This window comes from Brassica napus, chromosome C3 (assembly GCF_020379485.1).
Source record: "Brassica napus cultivar Da-Ae chromosome C3, Da-Ae, whole genome shotgun sequence".
Lineage (NCBI taxonomy): Eukaryota > Viridiplantae > Streptophyta > Magnoliopsida > Brassicales > Brassicaceae > Brassica > Brassica napus.
In genome coordinates this window covers 40,262,287-40,287,625 of record NC_063446.1, presented here as the reverse complement: position 1 = coordinate 40,287,625, position 25,339 = coordinate 40,262,287, and the positions used below count along the sequence as shown (strand labels likewise).

Sequence of the window (25,339 nt, the reverse complement as noted above, 5' to 3'; positions counted from 1 at the left end):
TCTTCTAGATGCAGAAACCCGCTACAGCTACCTGGAGAAACTAGCCCTAGCTCTGATGGTAGCCGCTCGGAAATTACGACCCTACTTCCAAGCTCACCCGGTAGTAGTCGTCACCTATTTCCCGATAAAATTAATCCTTCATAAACCGGAAGTCTCCGGACGACTGGGGAAATGGGCAGTCAAGCTAGGAGAATACGACGTAATCTATAGACCGGCTACATCAATCAAGTCCCAGGTCCTAGCAGACTTCGTGGCAGAGTTCTCCCCGGATTTGTTCCCAGCTCTCGAGCAAGAGGTGCGTCTGCAGAAAGAGTCCAAAGAAGAAGGAGAATGGACCCTCCACATAGACGGCTCCAGCAACCTTCGAGGAGCAGGAGTAGGAATTGTACTCACATCACCAACAGGGAATACAGCCTCAAGGGCTGTAAGGTGCAACTTCAAAGCAACGAACAACGAAAGCGAGTACGAAGCTCTGATCGCAGGGCTATCGCTTGCTCACCAACTGGGTACCGAGAACATCCAAGTCTACAGCGACTCCCAGCTTATCATTAACCAAGCGCAGGGATAATACCAAGCTAAAGATGATAGCATGATCCAATACCTGGCAGTCGCTCAACGCCTCATCAGCAAATTCAAAAGCTGTAAGCTCACGCAGATCCCCAGAGACCAGAATTCGCAGGCCGACACTCTAGCCAACCTGGGATCAGCCCTCCAAACGCAGACTCAGATGAGCATCCCTCTACTGGTACTCCAATGGCCGGCTACCCTGGAACCCTCGGGTGAAGAAATCACAGCCATTGAGGAAGAAGAAACCTGGATGACCCCCATAGTTCGGTACTTAGAAGACGACATCCTTCCAGAAGACCGCAACGAAAGTAGAAAGATCAAAAAGAAGGCTGACAGATATTGCCTATCTCAGGGGGTACTATACCGCAGATCATTTGCTGGACCGTACCTCAGATGTGTCACGCCCAGAGAAGCAGCCAGAATCCTGGTCGAACTACACGAGGGAGATTGCGGGTCCCATTCCAGTGGGAGAAGCCTAGTGCTGAGAGCAAAGAGAGCCGGCTACAATCCCCCGATTACCTCCGGAGAACCTCAAGTCCATAAGTTCGCCATGGTCCTTCCAAAAATGGGGCATGGATATAGTAGGAAAGTTCCCTATGGCGCCGGGGCAGAAAGTCTTCATCCTGATAGTAACATACTACTTCTCCAAGTGGGTCGAAGCAGAGGCGCTCAACAGAATTACCGACCTCCAGATCAGGAAGTTCATATGGACACACGTGATCACGCGGTTCGGAGTTCCGGAAGAGATAGTCACAGACAATGGACCCTAGTTCACAAGTCACAACTTCAAGGAGTTTTGCAAAGACTGGGGCATCACCCTCAATCCAACGGACAAGCTGAATCTACAAACAAAACTGTGGTGAATATGCTGAAAAAGCGACTAGAAGGGTCCCAAGGAAACTGGACTGAGGAGCTACATGGAGTCCTTTGGGCATACCGAACCACTCCGAAGACGGCGACCCAGGAAACCCCATACGCACTCGTATACGGAATAGAGGCGATAATCCCAACCGAAATGCACGTGAAAACCACGATCTCGGGGACCACCTCTCAGGAGGAGAATCATGAGTTAATGTCCTTGAGTCTCGACCTGCTCGACGAAAAGAGAGAAGCTGCTCGACTAAGAAACTGGTCATACCAACAAGAAGTCGCCAAAACCTACAACAAGAAGGTAAAAACCAGAACCTTCCAGCAAGGGGATTGGGTTCTACGATGACCAGAGAAAACGACCGGAAAACTCTCACCCGCGTGGGAGGGACCCTTCAAGATAATCGAGGTGCGAGGAGCAGGCGCATACAAACTACAAGATATCCAAGGTAAAATTCAACCAAACTGCTGGAACGCCTTACACCTTAGGATCTACCATTTTTAGATTATAGCATCTACAACTTTTAAGTACTATGTTTTCATACTTCTATGTACGCTGAAAGTCTCCGGGCAAAGCCTATATAATAAAATAGTTACGACTATAAGAGAAAGTATGAATGCTGTTGGGGAAAAATATCCCGGTGTTATTTCCCCCAGCCTCCAGGCAGAACCCGGATCCCCGGATCCCTAAAAACAGATACCTCGGGTCCCTGCCCAAGGGATCCTCCAGCCAGGGTCCCTGAACTCTGTGATAGGGTCCATGAACCCAGATCTCCGGATCCTTGAAATATAGATACCTCGGGTCCCTGCCCGAGGGATCCTCCAATCAGGGTCCCTGAACCCTGCGATCGGGTCCCTGAACCCTTCTCCTTTCCGATAAATGGAAAACTTCCGACAAGGTGAAATCTTCCATATTTCAGAATATGGAAGAGTTTAACCTAACCTAGGCGACTCCTAGACGACTATATAAGGACATCTACTACCCCATACCGCGGGATCGACTTCTTGAAGGCTGAAAGACTAGAATTAGGAGGCTAGAACTAGGGTTTATACTGATTCCTTGTAATCTTCTCTGTTCTTGTCTAAGCTGAATAATAATAGTCTCTTCACGCCAATTTGTCTTCGAAACACTCTCAAACTCTCTAAATCTCTTACAAAATACTCATCAAACCTTGGGGTTATCACCTCATCCAACGTTCCGTGGTGCTCACAAAGATCCTACACAAAAATCCCCTAACGGTTTGGCGCTAGAAGGAGGGGAGTAATCAAACTACGTGACGATGGCGGTGGATGAACGAGACGACCATCAAGAATCCACTCCAAGAGAAGCTGAGCTCCAGAAGCAAATCGATGGACTGCAGAGCCAAGTGACCGACATGCAGAAGGCTCGGGAAGCAGCCGAGAATCCAGAGCTTACTTCCGAAGTTCAAAGCTTGAAGGAAAAACTTGGCGAACACTCCAAACAGCTGGAGCAAAGCGCCGAAAAGCTCAACCAGCTACAGACGGAGAATGCAACTCTCCGAGACCAGAATAAGGCTTCCAACGCCGCAAGCAACAAGAAGCGTCGCTTCAACGCTCGGGTCCGACCTATGGGAAACCTCGATACTCCCAGTACCAGAGAAGGCAACACTAACGTGACTCCTGCAGCCGAGGCAGCACGAGAAGGAGCTGAAGATCATCAGATCCACGACCTGGAGGAAAGCGACTCCGAACCCGAGCCTGAAAAGGAAGAGCGTGAGAAGACAGCAACCGGATCTTCCATAACTGCTTACCTAGAGCATATGTTTTCCAAAAGACTTGACGCCATGCAATCTGTGGTAGAGCGCGTACCAGGAGTAGCTCCCCCAATCCGTAGAAGCAACCCCGACTCCTATACGGATACTCCTTTTACCGAGGAGATCGCCTCGGTTGAGATGCCTAGGAAATTCTCTTTCTCCAGCATCAAGACGTACGACTGCACCAACGATCCCGACAATCACGTAGCTCAATACAAGCAGAGGATGTTAGCGGTCGCACTCCCTAAAGAATCTCGCGAAGCCACCATGTGCAAAGGGTTCGGTTCCACTCTGATCGGACCCGCCTTGCAATGGTACATCAATCTCCCTACCAGGTCCATATCCTCCTTCGCCAGCCTGAGCGACAAGTTTGTAGAGCAATTCGCGAGCAGCAGAAGCCTGGAGAAAACTTAAATGGTCTCTACGAGGTCCTTCAACACCGAGTGGAACCCTTACGAGACTACATAGCCCGCTTCAACCAAGAGAAAGTAGCAATCCCTGAATGCAGCATTCCTTCCGCGATCTCTGCCTTCAAAAGAGGACTGCTCCCGGATGGAGGACTCTACAAAGAACTAACCATGTACCCGCGCAAAACCATGGAAGATGTTCTATCACAAGCCTGGGCGCAAGTGAAGTGGGAGGAGGATGTAGCTGCTCGCGCCAAAGCTCAAACCAAGCAAGAGCATAGGTCCACCCGATCAGATCGAGGGGACCGAGATGAGAAATCCTCCCAGAAGGGATCCAAAGACTCCGGAAGCAGAAACCATGGCAGGTTCCAATACCAACCCATGGAGAAAGAAGAAGGGATGGCTGTGGCAACATGGCCCGACATCTCGCATCTCTCCATATCTACACCGGAGCTCATCAACACGCTAAGGCAGATGGGTCAACAAGTCAAGTGGCCCCAGAAGATGAAAGCACCTGATTCGCTCAGGAACCCTGCGCAATGGTGCGACTTCCATCGCGATCATGGGCACAAGACAGAGGATTGCGTCGCCTTGAGAATCGAGGTCAACGAACTATCTCAAAAGGGGCATCTCCGAAAGTTTCTATCAGAGAAAGCCAAGGCTCACCTCAGCAAGGAGACATCGGGGAAACCAAAAGGAGACGCACCTAGCTCTCCACCTCGTCAAGACCGGGTGATTCACGTCATATCCGGAGGCTCAGAAATAAGCGGTATCAGCCATGCAGCTGCTAAGAGAAACACCCGCAATGCTAAACATGGCCTGGAGAATGCTCAACCTAAACGCCTACTCCTAGGCACCGACGAGATAAGCTTCACAGCGAAAGAGCAAGAGAGGATCCTATCTCCCCATCATGATGCTCTAGTCGTCTCTCTCACCATAGCAAACTGCCTTGTGAAGAGGATATTGATAGACAACGGCTCCTCAAGCAACATCATCTTCCTGACGGCGTACCAGGACCTAGGGCTGGAGGACAATACCCTGACGCGCAAGGTAACCCCAGTCATCGGATTCAGCGGCGAAGTCAAGCAAACCGCTGGAGAAGTCACTCTACCAGTATACGCTGAGGGGATCAACCTGTCTACCAAGTTCCTAGTCGTAGACTGCCAATCCGCATACAACATGATCCAAGGACGACCCTGGATCTGTTGGGGAAAAATATCCCGGTGTTATTTCCCCTAGCCTCCAGGCAGAACCCGGATCCCCGGATCCCTAAAAATAGATATCTCGGGTCCCTGCCCGAGGGATCCTCCAGCCAGGGTCCCTGAACCTTGCGATAGGGTCCCTGAACCTTGCGATAGGGTCCCTGAACCCAGATCTCCGGATCCCTGAAATATAAACACCTCGGGTCCCTGCCCGAGGGATCCACCAACCAGGGTCCCTGAACCCTGCGATAGGTTCCCCGAACCCGGATCTCCGGATCTCCGGTTCCTCAGGAAGTAGATATCTCGGGTCCCTGCCCGAGGGATCCTCCAGCCAGGTTCCTTGAACCCTGCGATAGGTTCCCTAAACCCAGATCTCCGGATCCTTGAAGTATAAATACCCCGGGTCCCTGCCTGAGGTATCCTCCAATCAGGGTCCCTGAACCCTGCAGAAGGGTCTTTGAACCCTGCAATCGTGTCCCTGCGACTGGGTCCCTGAACCCTGCGATCGGGTCCCTGAACCCTTCTCCTTTCCGATAAATGGAAAACTTCCGACAAGGTGAAATCTTCCATATTTCCGAATATGGAAGAGTTTAATCAAACCTAGGCGGCTCCTAGACGACTATATAAGGACATCTACTACCCCATACCGCGGGATCGACTTCTTGGAGGCTGAAAGACTAGACTTAGACGGCTAGAATTAGGGTTCTTATCAAGCACTTGTAACAATTATCTTGTTCTTGCCGCTCATCTAATAATTGTATCTTCAAGCCTTTGTCTTTGTTATTCTCTTACGAAATACTCTAAAAACACTTTAAATTTCCTCAATCATACATCAAACCCTCGGGTTATCTCCTCATCCAACGTTCCGTGGTGCTCTTAAAGATCCTACACAAAAATCCCCTAACAGTTTGTCGCTAGAAGGAGGGGAGTAATCATACTACGTGACGATGGCGGTGGATGAATGAGACGACCATCAGGAATCTACTCCAAGAGAAGCTGAGCTCCAGAAGCAAATCGATGGACTGCAGAGCCAAATGACCGACATGCAGAAGGCTCGGGAAGCAGCCGAGAATCCCGAGCTCACTTCCGAAGTTCAAAGCTTGAAGGAGAAACTTGGCGATCACTCCAAACAGCTGGAGCCAAGCGCCGAAAAGCTCAACCAGCTACAGACGGAGAACGCAACTCTCCGAGACCAGAATAAGGCTTCCAACGCCGCAAGCAACAAGAAGCGTCCCTTAAACGCTCGGGTCCGACCTATGGGAAACCTCGATACTCCCAGTACCGGAGAAGGCAACACTAACGTGACTTCTGCAGCTGGGGCAGTATGAGAAAGAGCTGAAGATCATCAGATCCACGACCTGGAGGAAAGCGACTCCGAACTCAAGCCTGAAAAGGAAGAGCGTGAGAAGACAACAACCGAATCTTCCATAACTGCTTACCTAGAGCAGATGTTCTCCAAAAGACTTAACGCCATGCAATCTGTGGTAGAGCGCTTACCAGGAGTAGCTCCCCCAATCCGGAGAAGCATCCCTGATTCATACACGGATACTCCTTTCACCGAGGAGATCGCTTCGGTTGAGATGCCTAGGAAGTTCTCTTTCCCCAGCATTGTTGGGGAAAAATATCCCGGTGTTATTTCCCCCAGCCTCCAGGCAGAACCCGGATCCCCGGATCCCTAAAAATAGATATCTCGGGTCCCTGCCCAAGGGATCCTCCAGCCAGGGTCCCTGAACCTGCGATAGGGTCCCTGAACCCAGATCTCCGGATCCTTGAAATATAGATTCCTCGGGTCCCTGCCCGAGGGATCCTCCAATCAGGGTCCTTGAACCCTGCAGAAGGGTCCCTGAACCCTGCGATCGTGTCCCTGCGACTGGGTCCCCCCTGCGATCGGGTCCCTGAACCCTTCTACTTTCCGATAAATGGAAAACTTTCGACAAGGTGAAATCTTCCTAGATGTCTATATAAGGACATCTACTACCCCATAACGCGGGATCGACTTCTTGAAGGCTGAAAGACTACACTTAGACGGCTAGAATTAGGGTTCTTGTCTAACACTTGTAACAATTATCTTGTTCTTGTCCGCTCATCTAATAATAGTCTCTTCAAGCCTCTATTCTTGTTATTCTCTCATAAACACTCTAAATCTTTTACGAAATACATATAAACTCTTACGATATACTCTGAAAACCCTGGGGTTATCTCCTCATCCAACGTTCTGTGGTGCTCACAAAGACCCTACACAAAAATCCCCTAACAGTTTGGCGCTAGAAGGAGGGGAGTAATCAAACTACGTGACGATGGCGGTGGATGAACAAGACGACCTCCAAGAATCCACTCCAAGAGAAGCTGAGCTCCAGAAGCAAATCGATGGACTGCAGAGCCAAGTGACCGACATGCATAAGGCTCGGGAAGCAGCTGAGAATCCCGAGCTTACTTCCGAAGTTCAAAGGTTGAAGGAGAAACTTGGCGAACACTGTGGGAACCGAAATTCACACTGTCGATTTCCGTAAAATAAGGAAACTTAGGAAAACCCTAATTTTCCAGAGGACACGGATCTCTGCGAGAGCCAACGACAAGTAACCAAATAAATACGGAAAATATGAAAAAACATGATAAAACGAATTTACAAAGAAAGTAGATCTTATTTCGGATTCGCGTTAGAGCGTTGCGATCATTACAAGAGAATACAAAGGCTTTGGCCGCAGGGGCCATCAGCGAGTTACCTAGTTCTAGCAACATAAAACCCTAAACCTAGTTGAGTCGCAGCTCGATAACAAAAGACGAAAAAGATATGAAAAAGGCTTTGATTGATTTCGGACTGAACCTTATGAAAGGCTGCCTACATACCCCTTTCGAGGATCAAGCCGAATGTAGTTCAATTGGTAGAGCTGGACAAGAGATCAAACTGCCTAGGCGAGTTCGTCTAGTGATTGAGTGCCAGTCATGGAAACCGAACTTGTCGAGAAATAAGCCTAAGTTTCTAAGTGCAGAGAGTTCTGAAAATTCCTCCTCTTCTTATGTCCTTGGCCTTCTGTTTATATACTCCCTCCTTAGGCGGTTTAGTCCTTCCTTTTCGCCCAGATTCGAGTCTATCGGAAATCTTCCATTTATCTCGATCTTTCCATTTTTCTTCGGAAAACTTCTATTTATCTTCAAACTTGACATTTAAGTAAATAGTCAAACCGTCATCGTATCTTTGGGCCGGACTTCGTCTAAAGTCTCGAGTGGGCTTTTATCGCGTTTTAGGACTTTCCGAGCCGTTTTTGTAATTTAACCGTTTCACGATTTTAGACGAGATCGTTTCCTGATACGATGCCGTTTTTATAAAACGTCTCGAGCTAATCGTATAGTTTTGACAATGTACGATGTTCCGTATAATCGTTGCTATTTTATACGATCATCTCGAATTCTTATGAGAAAAGAAAACTTTTTACGGTTTTTATCGTAAAGCTCGAATGGTGTGACGGATCGAGACGAAATGAGGGACGTTTCGATCATGGTTCAGAGCACGATCGAATCAAAGGACGTATGCCTTGTGTCAAGAATGCGGGGAGCGAGGCTCGGGACGGTCAGTTCGAAGTGCGGCGAGCTGAACTTGTTGGTTCAGCTTGCTGTACGGCGAGCTGAACTGGTTGGTTCAGCTCGCCGTGCAGCGAGCTGAACTGGTTGGTTCAGTTTGCCGTGCGGCGAGCTGAAACCGAACCTGCTCGTGGTGTACGGCGGATCGGATGTTACGGTTTTTTGCTAACTTGGCCAATCGGGCAATCGGGGATTGTTTCGTTTGTTTTTCCGATGATTTCCGAGATGACAATTTCTAAGTTTCGCGCGGATTTCCTTTGTTCGGAAAGTCCGTAGAATTCTATAAAACACTTTTTCGTGTTTTATAAAACGTATTCTTATTTTTGCGGAGACTTTTAGCCATTGATTCCGTTGTGACCGATTTTGACACCAACAGTTAGCCCCCCAGCTCGCTAGAACCTTGAGCCTCTAGCGTGAGGTTCTTGCGAGTGGTTAGCCTGTTTTAGGTAAGTTAGGCGGAATTAATGGTTGGAAAAGTCCGTTGAAAGTGATCTTTCCACTCTCCCGGGAGCGGAAAGCGTTTAAGATTAGAGCTGCGCCTTGTGAAGGCTGCTTACGTACCCTATTGAAGGGATCAAGCCTTTCGTAGTTCGTCTTGGAGTTAAGGTTCGTATGACCTGTTTCCCAGTGAGACCTTTACAGTCTAGTTATGTGTTGTGTAGAAATTATCGAGCATATTGACGTCGATGGCATCTTGCATTAGACCTTTGTCGGCCTTGAGACTAGCCTCGTAGGCTGTTTGCTCTGGCCGAGTGTGGCCGTTACGGTTTTTGGACTGGCCGTATGTGGCTCTGAGTCCTTGCCTCTTTGTGGCTTTTTTATAAATGGATAATCAGTTTGCGTTTTTTAAGAGCGTGCTTTTATTCGTATGAATGTAGAGGGAAGAATATGAGTTGTCGTCTCATAGTCTAACTCTTTTTGAAGATCGCCCTGTTCGTTTGCCCGTTCCGGAATGTTTCAAAATTCGGTGAGCGTTTAGATATGAACGAAGAGACATGCCTTTAGGATCTCGAATCATGCCTTGGGACGTTAGAGACCAGTGTGCTGGGTTTAGGGCAAGACCTAGGTTTAGTTTCGGTTTGAGGCTTTGCGATGACTAGTCGGCTTTCGTTTTGCCTGTTGCGATTTCAACCTGATTCCGTACCGATTTAGAGTCCGCGATAGGTTCTCGGCTTATACGACTCGTCTGGTCGGAATCGAACACCCCAAAGGTGCTGACCAAAATTTGGATTTCTTTATAGCGCTATTACCCTTGTGTCGGGTGTATGAGAGCTATCTCTGTGAGATAACTTAAGTTTGTTTAGGACTGTTGCGAGGTTGTTGTGATCAGCAACAAACTTAGGTGGTAGATGTTACCGTTTCTTGGACCTTCGCGAAGGATACGTATCTTATGAAGTTTTGTATGTTTTATAGTCGCAGATGGACTGTTGGGTCTTCCAAGAAAATAGTTTTATCGAGGAAGGTATTTTTGTCGAAAAACTGTTCTTTAGGCGTCTGCGACGTCTCGCAATGCCGAAGATTGGTTTATATTTCATATGTCGCGTTCCGTGTTCGAAACGTTTGCGGGCTCGAAGATGTTGCGTGGTGTTGCGAAGGTTTTGTCTTAACCCTGCTTTGCAGGAACTCTTGGATTTGCTTGCGGACATTCGCAGCCAAAGCTTATGTTCCTGTTTGGATGTCAAGTAGTTTTATTCATGCTAGAGCAATTAGGACCGAGGGGTCGCGTAAATGTTTCCCCGAAACGAAGCGCCTTTAATTACAGTGCTTTGTGAAGTGTTGACCTTCCAAGATATTTTTCATATATATTAAAGATAACTCGTACGGCTCCAGGAGCTTTGTTACGAGTGTTTTCTTACACGTCGGATTTTGTAGGCAACTCGCTTCGGAAATAGAGTGAATTGTGAGAATGTAAAACTTAGTCGATTTTTGACAAGTTTACGTTGTCCGTTGAATGTTTTGGCTTGGCGCGAAGGTTGTATTCAGCCGCATAGCGAAGGACGTAGTTGGTAAATAATTAGGCCATGACACTTTCGTGCTATCAATAAGGTCGAGTTGGTTCGGATTGCCCATAAAGGGGATGCCATAACCTAGCTCGTCATCGAAGTGAAGCGTGATAGGAAAAGGGCCAAGTAGCGTTTGTCGAGATTGATATGCCAAGTATGTCCATGGTCGTAGGAAACGTTTTTCCGATTTTAGGTTTGATTTATACGATGAAAGTTTTGTATAATCTTTCCTTTGTTCGTATGGAAGTTGTTTCTTTTTTTATCCGAGGGAGACAAAGCCTAAGAAGCTCGATGCAAAGCCCGTGCGGAGTCAGTCGCGGGGTGGTTTCATTCTCGGATGTAATCGAGAGGAATGAGAGTGGATGCCCGTGAGCTGCAGGGCTAAAGAATGAGATCTTTCAGATCGTGGTGCGAGGAAACAACGTTTTAGATTGGTTGTCCAATGTCGGATCGTACGTCTTTGCTATATGGAAAATACTTTTCGCAAAACCTGTTACGTTTACTTTCAAATGTTACTTCGTACGTCAAGGTCTTCGACTATATGAAAGATTTCTTGCATAAGTAACGGGCGGCGAATTTAGTAAATTGACGCCACGTGTGGAGATGTCAAAATAACGATGCTTCCACGAATTTTTGAGAAAACTCTTCCGCTTTGTTTCTGACTCTTCGGTGATAGTTTCTTGGAATCACTCACAGAGTTTTACCAAAGGTTATTTCACCGAGATCTAGTCGCGAGACTTTTTAGCGGGTTTCTTGAGCGGAACGAATCACTCGACCAGCGATAGGATCAGTCGGAGAGCAAGGAGGACGTGTCCCCTATCGCTGCTTCTTGTGTTCTCTATTTTTCTTTCGCGGGAAATATTCTTGATAAGGCTTCTAACGCCGCAAGCAACAAGAAGCGTCGCTTCAACGCTCGGGTCCGACCTATGGGAAACCTCGATACTCCAAGTACCGGAGAAGGCAACACTAACATGACTCCTACAGCCGTGGCAGCACGAGAAGGAGCTGAAAATCATCAGATCCACGACCTGGAGGAAAGCGACTCCGAACCCGAGCCTGAAACGTAAGAGCGTGAGAAGACAGCAACCGAATCTTCCATAACTGCATACGTAGAGCAGATGTTCTCCAAAAGACTTGACGCCATGCAATCTGTGGTAGAGCGCCTACCAGAAGTAGCTCCCCCAATCCGTAGAAGCAACCCTGACTCCTATACGGATACTCCTTTCACCGAGGAGATCGCTTCGGTTGAGATGCCAGGAAGTTCTCTTTCCCCAGCATCAAGACGTACGACGGCACCAACGATCCCGACGATCATGTAGCTCAATACAAGCAGAGAATGTTAGCGGTTGCACTCCCCAAAGAATCTCGCGAAGCCACCATGTGCAAAGGGTTTGGTTCCACTCTGATCGGACCCGTCTTGCAGTGGTACATCAATCTCCCTACCAGGTCCATATCTTCCTTTGCCAGCCTGAGCGACAAGTTCGTAGAGCAATTCGCGAGCAGCAGGAGCCTGGAGAAAACTTCAGATGGCTCTACGAGGTCCTTCAACACCGAGTGGAACCCTTACTAGACTACATAGCCCGCTTCAAACAAGAGAAAGTAGCAATCCCTGAATGCAGCATTCCTACCGAGATCTCTGCCTTCAAAAGAGGATTGCTCCCGAATGGAGGACTCTACAAAGAGCTAACCATGTACCCGCGCAAAACCATGGAAGACGTGCTATCACAAGCCTGGGCGCAAGTGAAATGGGAGGAGGATGTAGCTGCTCGCGCCAAAGCTCAACCCAAACAAGAGCATAGTTCAACCCGATCAGACCGAGGGGACCGAGACGAGAGATCCTCCCAGAAGGGATCCAAAGACTCCGGAAGCAGAAACCGGGGCAGGTTCCAATACCGACCCATGGAGAAAGTAGAAGGGATGGCTGTGGCAACATGGCCCGACATCTCGCATCTCTCAATATCTACACCAGAGCTCATCAACACGCTAAGGCAGATGGGTCAACAAGTCAAGTGGCCCCAGAAGATGAAAGCACCTGATTCGCTCAGGAACCCTGCGCTATGGTGCGACTTCCATCGCGATCATGGGCACAAGACAGAGGATTGTGTCGCCTTGAGAATCGATGTCAACGAACTACTTCAAAAGGGGCATCTCCGAGAGTTCCTATCAGAGAAAGCCTAGGCTCACCTCAGCAAGGAGACATCAGGGAAACCAAAAGGAGACGCACCTAGCTCTCCACCTTGTCAAGACCGGGTGATTCACGTCATATCCGGAGGCTCAGAAATAAGCGGTATCAGCCATGCAGCTGCTAAGAGAAGCACCCGCAATGCTAAACATGACTTGGAGACTGCTCAACCTAAACGCCTACTCCTAGGCACCGACGAGATAAGCTTCACAGCGAAAGAGCAAGAGAGGATCCTAGCTCCCCATCATGACGCTCTAGTCGTCTCTCTCACCGTAGCAAACTGCCTGGTGAAGAGGATATTGATAGACAACGGCTCCTCCAGCAACATCATCTTCCTGACGGCATACCAGGACCTAGGGCTGGAGGACAATACCCTGACGCGCAAGGTAACCCCAGTCATCGGATTCAGCGGCGAAGTCAAGCAAACCGCTGGAGAAGTCACTCTACCAGTTTACGCTGAGGGGATCAACCTGTCTTCCAAGTTCCTAGTCGTAGACTGCCAATGCACATACAACATGATCCTAGGACGACCCTGGATCCACGACATGGGAGCTGTTCCTTCAACTCTCCACCAGATGGTGAAATTTCCTACACCTTGGGGCATCCGAGCAATCAAAGGAGATCAGGAGAACTCTCGATCTTGCTACCAGACTACCCTAAAGGGGAAGATGAAGGTCTTATAGCAATTACAGAAAAGACCTAGGGTCCCGCATATCCGGAGATCCTGGGTCAACCAAAAGGGCAAGCGAGGATCCCTCCGTGAAATACAAGCCCCGAACCCTGGAGACCTCCAGAGAACCCACGTCGACCGCTCCGCCTGGTATCCCCTAAGATCCTTCAAAACGACGCCTATCCGCAAGACCTGGTCCCTGCAGGACCCTCGTCCTCCACCTCATATCGATAAGGTTAACAGGAGTTCCAGCAACTACCAACCGGCAATTGCGAGGGTGAATAACCGGGGCAGAACAACTTCGGAAATGGTTCCTCCAAAGAAGGTCGCTAACAAGCACAAAGCAGCTACGCCCCAGCAGGCAGAAGATCTCCAAACCCACTCGATCCAGTGGATGAACGCGACTACACGCTTCATGCAAGCATTGAGAACCTTCATCAACGGGACCCCATGGTCTCCAAGCTTCAACAACACGGAGATCCATCCAGGCTGGGGCAGGCGGAAGAATCCAAGCGTAACTGCCAGACTCGAAAAGACGTGGAGCCACACCACCGAAAGAGGAACCCTCCAGCGAGGATGTCCACACCAAAAGCAAGCTAAACCTCACGGGTCACGCAGCAATAAGAGGTAAAACATGGCCTAACCACCGGGACACCTCGCAAGCTGATATCTTGTACGGTCTCCGGACCATGATTTAATATTTAATTATCCTATACTATTTAAGCACTATGTTTTCTACTCATATGTATGCTGAACGTCTACGGACATAGCTTATATAATAAGATAGTTACGACTATAAGATAAAGTACGAATACCATAGTCCTTAAAGGGACAAACTAGCTGGGTCAGGTCAAAGAGACCTTCGATCCCGACCAATCTCCAATATCAGGTAATTTCGATATCTTTCAAAAACAAAAAAAAAACAATACGGGTATGAGACTTAAGGCAGGAATGGGTCTGATCAGCCTGAGTATGCTTGTCAATACTACCTAAAACCCCTGTACAGCCTCAGGCGTATCGGGGTCCCCTATGCAAGAGAACTGTAACACCTCAGGGTTAATCCTGGGAATTTGCACATTGCACAAGTACTGCCACGGCCGGGAGCAATCTATATCCTGTTTCTCCAGACGTGGAAAACAGCGTAAGCCTGGCATGATGGTTTTCACCACACCAGCACCAACTTAAGACTGAAAGTGGAGTACTGCAGAAGGCAGAGTGCAGCACGGGGAACTCGGTAGTGACCAGCTTCCGAGCGGTAGAATACAAAATCCCCACAGGTACCGAGAGAGGCCACTCCTAGGGTGGCAGAGTGCGGTCCCTTAAAATAAAAATTCGAATGCTCCAGGGTTATTAAGAACTTTCGGGTCCCCGTTCAGCTTCCGGGTCTTGAACAAATTTCTTCAAGGCCTGGAGAAGGTATACCTCCAGGTTCTTATTAATCCTCGGGCCCATCTCCAACAAGAACCTAAGGGTTCCATCATAAGACCTCAGGGTCCAAGGACTACGCGTCCAATTTAAGACCTAAGGGTCAGAACCTAAGGGTTCCATCATAAGACCTCAGGGTCCAAGGACTACACGTCCAATTTAAGACCTAAGGGTCAGAACCTAAGGGTTTCATCGTAAGACCTCAGGGTCCAAGGACCACGCGTCCAATTTAAGACCTAAGGGTCGGAACCTAAGGGTTCCATCATAAGACCTCAGGGTCCAAGGACAACGCGTCCAATTTAAGGCCTAAGGGCCAGAACCTAAGGGTTCCATCGTAAGACCTCAGGGTCCAACGACCACACGTCCAATTTAAGACCTAAGGGTCAGAATCTAAGGGTTCCATCATAAGACCTCAGGGTCCAAGGACTATGCGTCCAATTTAAGACCTAAGGGTCAGAACCTAAGTTCCTTCAAAGACCTCAGGGTCCAAGGACTACGCGTCCAATTTAAAACCTAAGGGTCCCGAACCTAAGGGTTCCTTCAAAGACCTCACGGTCCAAGGACTACGCGTCCAATATAAGATCTAAGGGTCTAGAACCTAGGGGTTCCCTCAAAGACGTCAGGGTCCAGAACCTACGGGTTCCTTAAGAAACCTCAGGGTCCAAGGACCACGAGTCCAATTCAAGACCCAAGGGTCTAGAACCTAAGGGTTCCTTCAATGACCTCAGGGTCCAGGGATCATCAGTTTGATTCAAGATCTCAGGGTCCCGAACCTAAGGGTTCCTCAAAAGAAGGGTCCTCCAGGTCCCAAACCATTGTAAGTCTCTAAGCGATCCCTGAATCCCCGAGGAGATCCAACCCTAAGGGGTCCAATCACCAACGTGCCTGGCAGGTCCAAGGACCCTCAATGTATAGGATCCCTGAATCCTTCGACAATCATCTAAGCCTAAAAAGGCTCCTAATCCTACGTGGAAACTGTCAAGCAACAAGTTCAACATCCTGGCCCTCTCCGATTGCAACAGGGTCCAAGAGACCATCCGAGCAACCTGCACTCTCCGAAAAGACGATCGCTAAGGCTAATCAACAAGCATGCAAGACTTCGAAGAAAAAGAAGAATGCAAAACCTAGAAAGTACTTGAAACAAAAGGCCACAATAGGGCCAGGATACAAAGTCTACAAAATAAAAGCCCGAAGGCCTGATTCAAAGTCAAAAGCCTACGAAAGAAGGATCTTCACGAAGCTATAAATACAAGTAATGGATTTAAATCAATCGGTGGGTGGAACATCACTAGGAAGCTCCGATGCATTCGCTCCCCCTTGTTGCCAGAAATCTGACAACAATAATCAAAGGAAGGAGGAGGAAGCCCGAGGAGCTCAGCTTCACCGATCTTCACTCTCTTATATTGTTCAAAAGCGACGACCGGGTCCCAACCATCGGCCTGGCCACAAAATCATTCACGCATGAGCTCCCAGCGAGTCACGATTTTGGCATCATTAACAGACTTCGCCTTCTCAGTTTCGAAGACTTCTGCAGCATGCCCAAGTTGACATATCTCCTCCTCCATATCCTCCAACTGACGCTGTAAGAAGATGTGGGAACCGAAATTCGCACTGTCGATTTTAGTAAGTTAAATATGGAGGAAGGTCAAGATAACCCGACTTTCCCTAAAGGTCCGGATTCTCTGCGTAACCACATGAAGTCGAAAAAGAAGAACAGATGACAAAACGTAAGTAAAAAGTCGCTCGAAGGCGTTTTATTGATTAAATGATATGAATACAAAATTCCTCCGAAAGAAGAGAACAGATATGCTGCGACAGAAAAAATATAGAGCTGCGGGCAGCAAAACGTCCTAAGCCTTGCCTTGCTAGTCTAACCACCTAAGCCCTAAGTTCTCTAAGCTAACAGGAATTCTCTAAGTCTCTAGATCTCGGATTTGCTCTCTTCCCTCTGCCTCTTCCCTCTGCCTCTTCCCCAAGCTTCTTTATATACTCCTCCTAGGTCGGTCTATTCTCCCTTTGGGCCGGATCTATCGCGAATCGGGATTATTTCGTTTCCGTCGATCTTCCATGTTTATCGGGAAACTTGACATTTATCTTCGGGAAACTTGATATTTATCTTGTTATGGAAAGATAAACACAAACCGTCATACTTATCTTGAATTTAATTAAAAAAATCGTAAACGGGCCGCTTGGGCATGTTTGGGTCCTTCCGGGCCGTTCTTTAGACCTTCGAAGTTCTTACGATTTTTTCGAGAAAGTACTCTTGTCACGATTTCGATCTTCTGAAAGATCTCCAATTCTTCGTATAGTTGAGATGATAGTGTTTTAGGATAACCGTCATCGTCTTATACGATGAATTGAGATTTATCCGTCAACCGAAGCTTTCGCGGTTTTCCAAAACTTTCCCGATGATTCCGATCAAAACGAAACGGGAGTTTTAGATTCACGATTCTAAGGATTCGAACTGCGAAGCTCCGAGTAAGGATGCAAAGTGCGGGATTGGACTAGCATCGGGACGGTTTTACGAAGAATTGGCCGCATTGCCGAACGGCCCGCAGCCCGGCGCCCAGGACCATGACGTCGGTCTGGCCGCCGGCACACAGGGCCGTGACGCGGGTCTGGCCGCCGGCGCCTAAGGCTGTGACGTAGGGCTGGCCGCCGGCGCCCAGGGCCGTGTCGTCGACCTTGCCGCCGGCTCCCAGGGCCGTGGCTCGGGTCTGGCCGCCAAGCGTCCGGGGCTGTGTCCCCCGGGTAACCCGTTTCGATTGTTTGTTTTCTCGGTTTCTCTTTTCAGCAATTGTTTTGCGGAAAATCCGTAGATAAGAAATAATCTTAGCCGTTGATTAAGATAACCGTTTTTGACTCCAACAGTTAGCCCCCCAGCTCGTAAGACTCGGAGACGATCTTGCGGGTGGACGATATGAGTTGAAAATCGAAATCTTTGGCTAAGGATATTTTATTGCGGAAATCCACGTTACCCTCAACTTCCTATAAGTAGTAGCTCATCACTTCTCATTCTTCACATACCTCTTTCTTCTCTGATCTCATAAGCAAAAAATGTCTTCCTCTCAAAGTGAAAAGAAGGATTCCGATATTGAGATGGGTGAAGCCAGCCAAGCCCCGGCGGCTTCGACTGTTCCTGACGCCATGCAGACGTTCGTCGACGGGTTCCATTCTTTTAAGGACAAGTTGTCGCGATGCAGTGCTGAGAAGCGGGTCAGAGCCGAAACACCTAGCGTTCCTTCTTCACCGGTGCCTTCGTCTCCGGCTCCCGGATCCGAGGTTTCGCGCGACGCTTCCTTGCCTGTGGAAAGAACCGTTGTTCCCGAGCAGATACTCGACGTCCAAGCTCGTCCCTCAGGTTCCTCTCCCGCTCCGGTTGTGATCTCGGGTCAGGAGGATGCGGTGGAATCCATGCCTCCTCCTCCAGAGAGGAAGAAGGAGATCGTTTTGGGACTTCTCGTACCTAGTGCTGCACCGTTACCCTAGGGACGCACGAGGGCTGGTTCCGCGACCGGATCGGCAAAGAGGAAAAGATGCGCTAAGAGTGACGAGGGCGAGCCTTCGGGGCTGTTGTCGCAGCATCGCTCCAAGGTTTGTTTATAGTTTATTGTTGACGCCTATCCTTTTTTTTTTTTGCGGTGATCCTTACCCTTTCTTTTGTGGACAGTTTATGTCGTTGATTGATGGGATGCTCGGTGACTGCGGGTCGGAAGTCGTGCGCCTATCAATGGAGCTGGAGTCGTCGCAGGAGGCTTTGAAGCGTACTGAGGCTGTGTTACAGACCATCGAGAATGCCCATGCTGCCCAGACGTCTCAGCTCGAAGTCCGAATCGGCGATCTCGAACGTGACCTCGGGAAGACCGCGAGTTCGTTGCTCAAAGTGAAGAAAGAGAAGAAACACAAGTCCTCGGAAGTCCGTCGGCTTCAACAGAAGATTCAGAGTCTTGAGGAGATGGGGGCTCGCAAGATGACGGAGACCGTCGATCCCCGTGATGACTTCTTCGCTCGTCTGACAAAGATGGCCATCCTGTTCGAGTCCCTGATAGCTGTCCGTAAGAGGGACTTGGCTTTGGCGGGTATCGAGGGGAGCCTAAGCGAGATCCAGCTGTTTAGAGGCAACGAGGCCCCGTCTCTAGATTCCGAAGAAGCTAGGCTGCTGTCGTGTAAGGAAGAGTGGGCGGTTTCCGGAGAGGACTTCGACTCGATTCTCGCTGGTCTGAAATCCGTGTGCACCCTTGTACCGGATTCGGAGGGTTCAGAGGACCAGGGCCACGCAGTCGAGGATCGCGAAGCTGGCACGGATGAGGCAGGCAGTGGTGGTGCGACTAAGGGAGGCGACGGCGAGACCGTTCCTACTTTGGGTGAGATTGAGGATGAAGGTGATGCTCCGGGGAGCGTCTAGGTTTATCAATCCCTTTAGGGATTTTTTCTTTTATTTTGATTGTGTTTCAGCCGTCATGAGGCCATGATGTATGTTTGTGGGACTGGCCGTTGGTGGCTTTGAATCCCGGCCCTTTTCAGGGCGTTTGTTGAACTTGCGGCTCAATCTACAATATATTATGTTTCATAAGAACTTCTGTTTATCGAAGTTAGAGGGACAGGGTGTGAGTTGTCGTCTCATTCCTGCCTCTCAGATGATCACCGTATCCGCCGATTATACAAAGCGAGAATTATTTGCGGTTTACTAATTTACGCGAAAATTCGTGAAACGGACAGACTTAAGCGAAGAGACAAGTTTTGGGATCTCGTATCGGGCGTGATACTATGTCTATGAGATGTTGAGTACCAGCAAGGCAGGGTTTAGGGCAAGACCTAGGTTTACTCTCGGACTGAGGCTTTGCGATGACAAATCGGCTTTCGTTTTGCCTGTTTGCGATTTTAACCTGATTCGTACCGTTTTAAAATCCGCAAAGTGTTATCGGCTTATATGATTTGTCTGGGTACGAACCGAGCTACTTCCGTTAGGAAGTGCTAACCAAAATTTTGGATTTCTTGTATAGCGCACTATGTTATCCTTGTCGGATGTAAGAGAGCCTACCCTTAGGCGGCTTGTCTGTTTAGGACGTTAGAGTTTGTTTGTTGTGATCAGCAACAACGATATGATACCGTTTTGTAGGCATATGGAGTTTTTGTTGAAAAATATTTGTTCGAGCACGAAGCGACGTCTCGCAGTGCTGTGAATTAATTTTTCTTATGCCATAAAAGGATTATGGGCTTTTAGACCGCGAATCGTTTTCGGGTGATAATTTTTTGGATGTTATAATCGTTTGGTGGATACTGGATCTGTTGTTGTAGCCGTTTAGTAATTGGCGAATTGTGTTGTTCGCAAAGAGTTTCGAAAATTCGGAGTCCTTGTCTGTAAAGAGTTTCGAAAATTCGGAGTCTTCAAAAATTGTGGGAGTATACGAGTATACGCACCCCACTCCCCCCCCTTTTAATCGGGGGGGATAGCTGAACCCGCCAATTAGCGAGTTGCCTACGTACCTTTTTTCGGGGATCAAGCCGTCTCGTAGTTCTTTACTCCACGTTTATGGTTAGTGGTAGTATTTCTTAAGATGCATCGCGTTCCAAGTTCTTGGGATTTTTACGTCTTTCATGTTTGCGATTTGATACTAACCTGGTCGGACCACTTTTATGACTTTGTACGGTCCTTCCCAGTTCGCTCCCAGTTTTCCCGCGTTTCATTCGACAGTGTTTTGGAAGACTTTACGCAAGACTAAATCTCCTTCTTTGAACCTACAATGGCGCACGTTCGCGTTATAGTACGTTGCGGCAGCGTGATGGTAATTTTGGATCTGAATGAGCGCCTGGTCGCGGCGTTCGTTGATAAGATCGAGATTGTCCAGCAGCATGGCGTTGTTTAGATCTTCCCGTTCGGGAAGGAATCTTCCTTGTACGCCGGGAAATTCCACTTCCGCCGGAATCATGCATTATGTCCCGTAAACGAGGGCGAAGGGAGTTTCTCCCGTTGCTCGTCTCGGGGTGGTTCGATGTGACCAGAGAATCCCTTCGAGTTCTTCTGCCCATCGCCCCTTTTTGGCTTCTAAGCGTTTTTTCAATCCGTCTAGGACGGTTTTGTTTATGGTTTCCGCCTGTCCGTTGCACTGTGGATATCTAGGAGTTGACTTGTTAAGTCGTATTTTCCATTTCTCGCAGAATGCCTCGAATCGGGTAGAGATAAACTGAGATCCGTTGTCCGTTACGATTTTGTATGGGACGCCATGTCTAGTTATGATGTGTTTCCAGACGAAGTTCTCGACTTGCGCGTCTTTGATACTTGCGTAGGATTCTGCTTCTACCCATTTCGAAAAGAAATCCGTGAGGACTAGGAGGAAACGTTTCTGCTTTGATTTGTGTAAAGGTCCGACAATGTCCATGGACCATCGCATGAAGGAATACGGGGACGAGATAGAGGAGAGGATCTCTTTGGGTTGGCGAATCGTTGGAGCGTGCCTTTGGCACTTCTTGCATTTTCGCGCTAATTTCTCGCAATCTTTGATCATAGCTGGCCAATAATAACCATGGCGTTTTATTTTGATTGCGAGAGATCTTCCCCCGGAGTGATTTCCGCATGATTCGGAATGGACCTCTCCCATGATTTTTCTCGCCTTTTCTCCTTCCGCGCATGTCATGAGAGGGCCGGAGAATCGCCACTTATAAATTTCACCCTCTATCGTGACGTACCGCGCTGCTTGGGTTTTCACCTATCGGGCTGCCCATTTCTCAGGGGGTAAAGTCCCGTTCATGATATAGGCTCGGATGGGTTCTAACCAAGGGATGTCGCAGTCGTACTCGGTTTGATCCGCATCTCTTTCCGGCTGATTTTTGTTTTCTTCCGCATCTTCAATCTGCGCTCTGATCAGATTGATGACCACTGGTGGTCTGATGCTCGGGTGTTCTATGAATTCGACGGGGATTATCCTTTTGAGTCCCGGGTCAGAGCTTGAGGCGAGGGCGGCTAAGGCATCGGCCTGGACATTTTCCGAACGGGGAATCCTGGTGAGGGCAAACTGGTCGAAGTCACGAGCCAAGTCCTGGACGAGTTTTAGATATGCATCCATCCTTTCATCCCTTACTTCGTATTCTCCGCTGTATTGGTTTGCGACTAACTGAGAGTCGCAGTAAGCGTGAATATTACGGATTTTTAGTCCATGGGCAAGCCGCAAGCCTGCGACAAGCGCTTCGTACTCCGCCTCATTGTTTGATGCGTGAAAATCCAAACGGAACGACTGCTCTAGGATTTCTCCGGTAGGCGAGGTGAGTCGAATCCCGATCCCGGATCCTTGTTTAGACGACGATCCGTCGACGTGAAGGACCCAAGTCGAATTCAGTTCTTCGTTGGTTATGTCTCCCGTGGGTAACTCTACCAAGAAATTTGTGAGTACTTGTGACTTCGCGCAAGTCCCTGGGCGATATTCGACATCGTACTCGCTTAATTCGATCGCCCATTTCGCGAGTCTGCCGGACTGGCTTGGGCTGTGCAGAATTGTCCGCAGGGGGAATGTGGTGAGAACCACTATGGCATGAGACTGAAAATACGGTCTCAGCTTTCTTGCTGAAGTTATGACAGCGAATGCCAATTTTTCCATCAATGGGTATCGAGTTTCCGCGTCTAGTAATGTTTTGCTTACGTAAAAGATCAGTTTTTGTTCTCGGCGTTCTTCTTGTATCAAGACGCCGCTAACTGCCAATGCGGAGACCGGGATGTAGAGGAATAAAGGTTCGCCTTCTACGGGTTTCGCAAGAACGGGAGGAGTGGCCAGGTAATGTTTCAGCTGTTAGAAAGCCTTCACACACTCCTCTGACCACTCAAACTTTTTATTTCCCTTCAATGTTTCGTAAAACGGAAGGCACTTATCCGTGGAGCGCGAGATGAAACGATTCAAGGCCGCGACTCTTTCGGTTAATCTTTGGACCTCTCGTTTGGTTCTCGGGGAGACCATTTCTATCAGTGCGTCGATTTATTTAGGGTTGGCATCTGACCGAGGAACTCTCCCGATGCTACCGCGAACCTGCATTTTGCCGGATTGAGTTTCATGTTTTGCTGGTTCAGCCTTGCGAAACACTCTTCTAGGTGAGTTATATGATCGCGTTCGTCAAGGGATTTCACGAGCATATCGTCGATATACACTTCCATGGTTTTTCCAAGTTGTTCGGAAAACATCCGATTGACGAGCCGTTGATATGTGGCACCGCCGTTCTTAAGACCGAACGGCATTACTTTGTAGCAATATGTTCCACGATCGGTGATAAATGCAGTTTTCTCGCGATCATCGGGGTTCATCATGATATGATTGTAACCGGAGAAAGCGTCCATGAATGATAAGAACTTGTTCCATGCGGTTGCTTCGACCAGTCGGTCGATATGCGGAAGCGGGAAAAACAGTCTTTTGGGCATGCTTTATTGAGATCAGTAAAGTCGACGCATACTCGCCACTTTCCGTTTTTCTTTTTGACTACGACGGGATTGGCAAGCCAGTCGGGATATCTAACTTCTGTTATCGACCCTACTTTGAGGAGTTTTTCAACTTCCTCATTGACTGCAGTGGCGCGTTCGGGTCCTAGCTTTCGTTTCTTTTGCTTGACGGGTTTGTGAGTCGGGTCGATGTTAAGTTCATGACATGTTACGTTGATGTCGATTCCTGGCATATCTTCCACGGTCCAAGCGAACGAATTGAGGTTCTTCTTGAGACACGCTATGAGCTTTGCTCTTAACGGTTCACGGAGATTGGCTCCAATTTTGACGCATCGCTCTGGGTAAGACTCGTCGAGGCAGATCGAGATTACCGGCTCACAGGTGGGTTCACGCTTCCCTTCTAGGGTTTCAGCTCTTTGCGACTGCCAGAGGACCTCCGGAGAGTCTTGCAATGCTGGTTCGTAAACCGTTTGCTTTTTCTGGGGGGTTTCGAATTCAGAGCTTTTTCGTTTTAACCCAGCGGCTAGGCAGACTTGCGATGTTTCACGATCCCCTTGTATCGTTTCAACCCCGAGAGGAGTCGAAAATTTGAGGCATAGGTGGAATGTCGAGGGGATCGCTCGCATGGAATTCAACCATGGAGTTCCGACAATCACATTATACGCTGTCGGATCATCGACCACCAGGAATTCCACGGTTTTGGTGACGCTCCCGTCTTTGACTGAGAGATCAATCGAGCCAAGGGTCATTGTAATGTTTCCCGAGAGTCCGACTACTGGACTGGGATCGTCTGTGATAGTGCTTAGATCGATCTCCATTCTCTCGAGGGTGCTTTTATAGATAATATCGGCCGAGCATCCGGTGTCGACCAATACACTTGCTACATCGATGTCCTGAATCGTAAGTTCGATCACGAGGAGGTTGTTGCGAGGTTTGGCTTGACGAGCCGTTGCTCGGTCCTCGAATGACACGATGTTGCGGACAGGCGACGTGGTCATGCTGAATCTTAATCGACTGGCGGTTTTTTAGTTAGAGAATCCGACCCCCTCCTTCTAGCGCCAAACTGTGGGAACCAAAATTCGCACTGTCGATTTTAGTAAGTTAAATATGGAGGAAGGTCAAGATAACCCGATATTCCCTGAAGGTCTGGATTCTCTGCGTAACCACACGAAGTCGAAAAAGAAGAACAGATGAAAAAACGTAAGTAAAAAGCCGCTCGAAGGCGTTTTATTGATTAAATGATATGAATACAAAATTCCTCTGAAAGAAGAGAAGAGATATTGCTGCGACAGAAAAAATATAGAGCTGCAAGCAGCAAAACGTCCTAAGCCTTGCCTTGCTAGTCTAACCACCTAAGCCCTAAGTTCTCTAAGCTAACAGGAATTCTCTAAGTCTCTAGATCTCGGATTTGCTCTCTTCCCTCTTCCTCTTCCCCAAGCTTCTTTATATACTCCTCCTAGGTCGGTCTATTCTCCCTTTGGGCCGGATCTATTGCGAATCGGGCTTTTTTTCGTTTCCGTCGATCTTCTATGTTTATCGGAAAACTTGACATTTATCTTCGGGAAACTTGATATTTATCTTGTTATGTAAAGATGAACACAAACCGTCATACTTATCTTGAATTTAATTTAAAAAATCGTAAACGAGCCGCTTGGTCATGTTTGGGTCCTTCCGGGCTGTTCTTTAGACCTTCGACGTTCTTACGATTTTTCCGAGAAAGTACTCTTGTCACGATTTCGATCTTCTGAAAGATCTCCAATTCTTCGTATAGTTGAGATGATAGTGTTTAAGGATAACCGTCATCGTCTTATACGATGAATTGAGATCTATCCGTCAACCGAAGCTTTTGCGGTTTTCCAAAACTTTCCCGATGATTCCGATCAAAACGAAACGGGAGTTTTAGACTCACGATTCTAAGGATCCAAACTGCAAAGCTCCGAGTAAGGATGAAAAATGCGGGATTGGACTAGCATCGGGATGGTTTTACGAAGAATTGGCCGCACTTGCCGAACGGCCTGCAGCCCGGCGCCCACGACCATGACGTCGGTCTGGCCGCCGGCTCCCGGGCCCGTGACGCGGGTCTGGCCGCCGGCGCCTAGGGCCGTGACATCGGGCTGGCCGCCGGCGCCCAGGGCCGTGTCGTCGACCTGGCCGCCGGCGCTTGGGGCCGTGGCTTGTGTCTGGCCACCTGGCGTCCGGGGCTGTGTCCCCCGGGTAACCCGTTTCGATTGTTCGTTTCTCGG

At 48.6% G+C, this 25,339-nt stretch overlaps 1 protein-coding gene across 1 annotated transcript; it reads left to right on the top strand.

Moving 5' to 3' along the window:
- Positions 1 to 3,805: 3,805 nt before the first annotated feature.
- LOC106431237 lies at positions 3,806 to 4,855 on the top strand. The gene has a single exon (XM_013872048.2). It carries the CDS (start codon positions 3,806 to 3,808, stop codon positions 4,853 to 4,855), a length of 1,050 nt encoding a protein of 349 aa, XP_013727502.2.
- Positions 4,856 to 25,339: the final 20,484 nt, after the last annotated feature.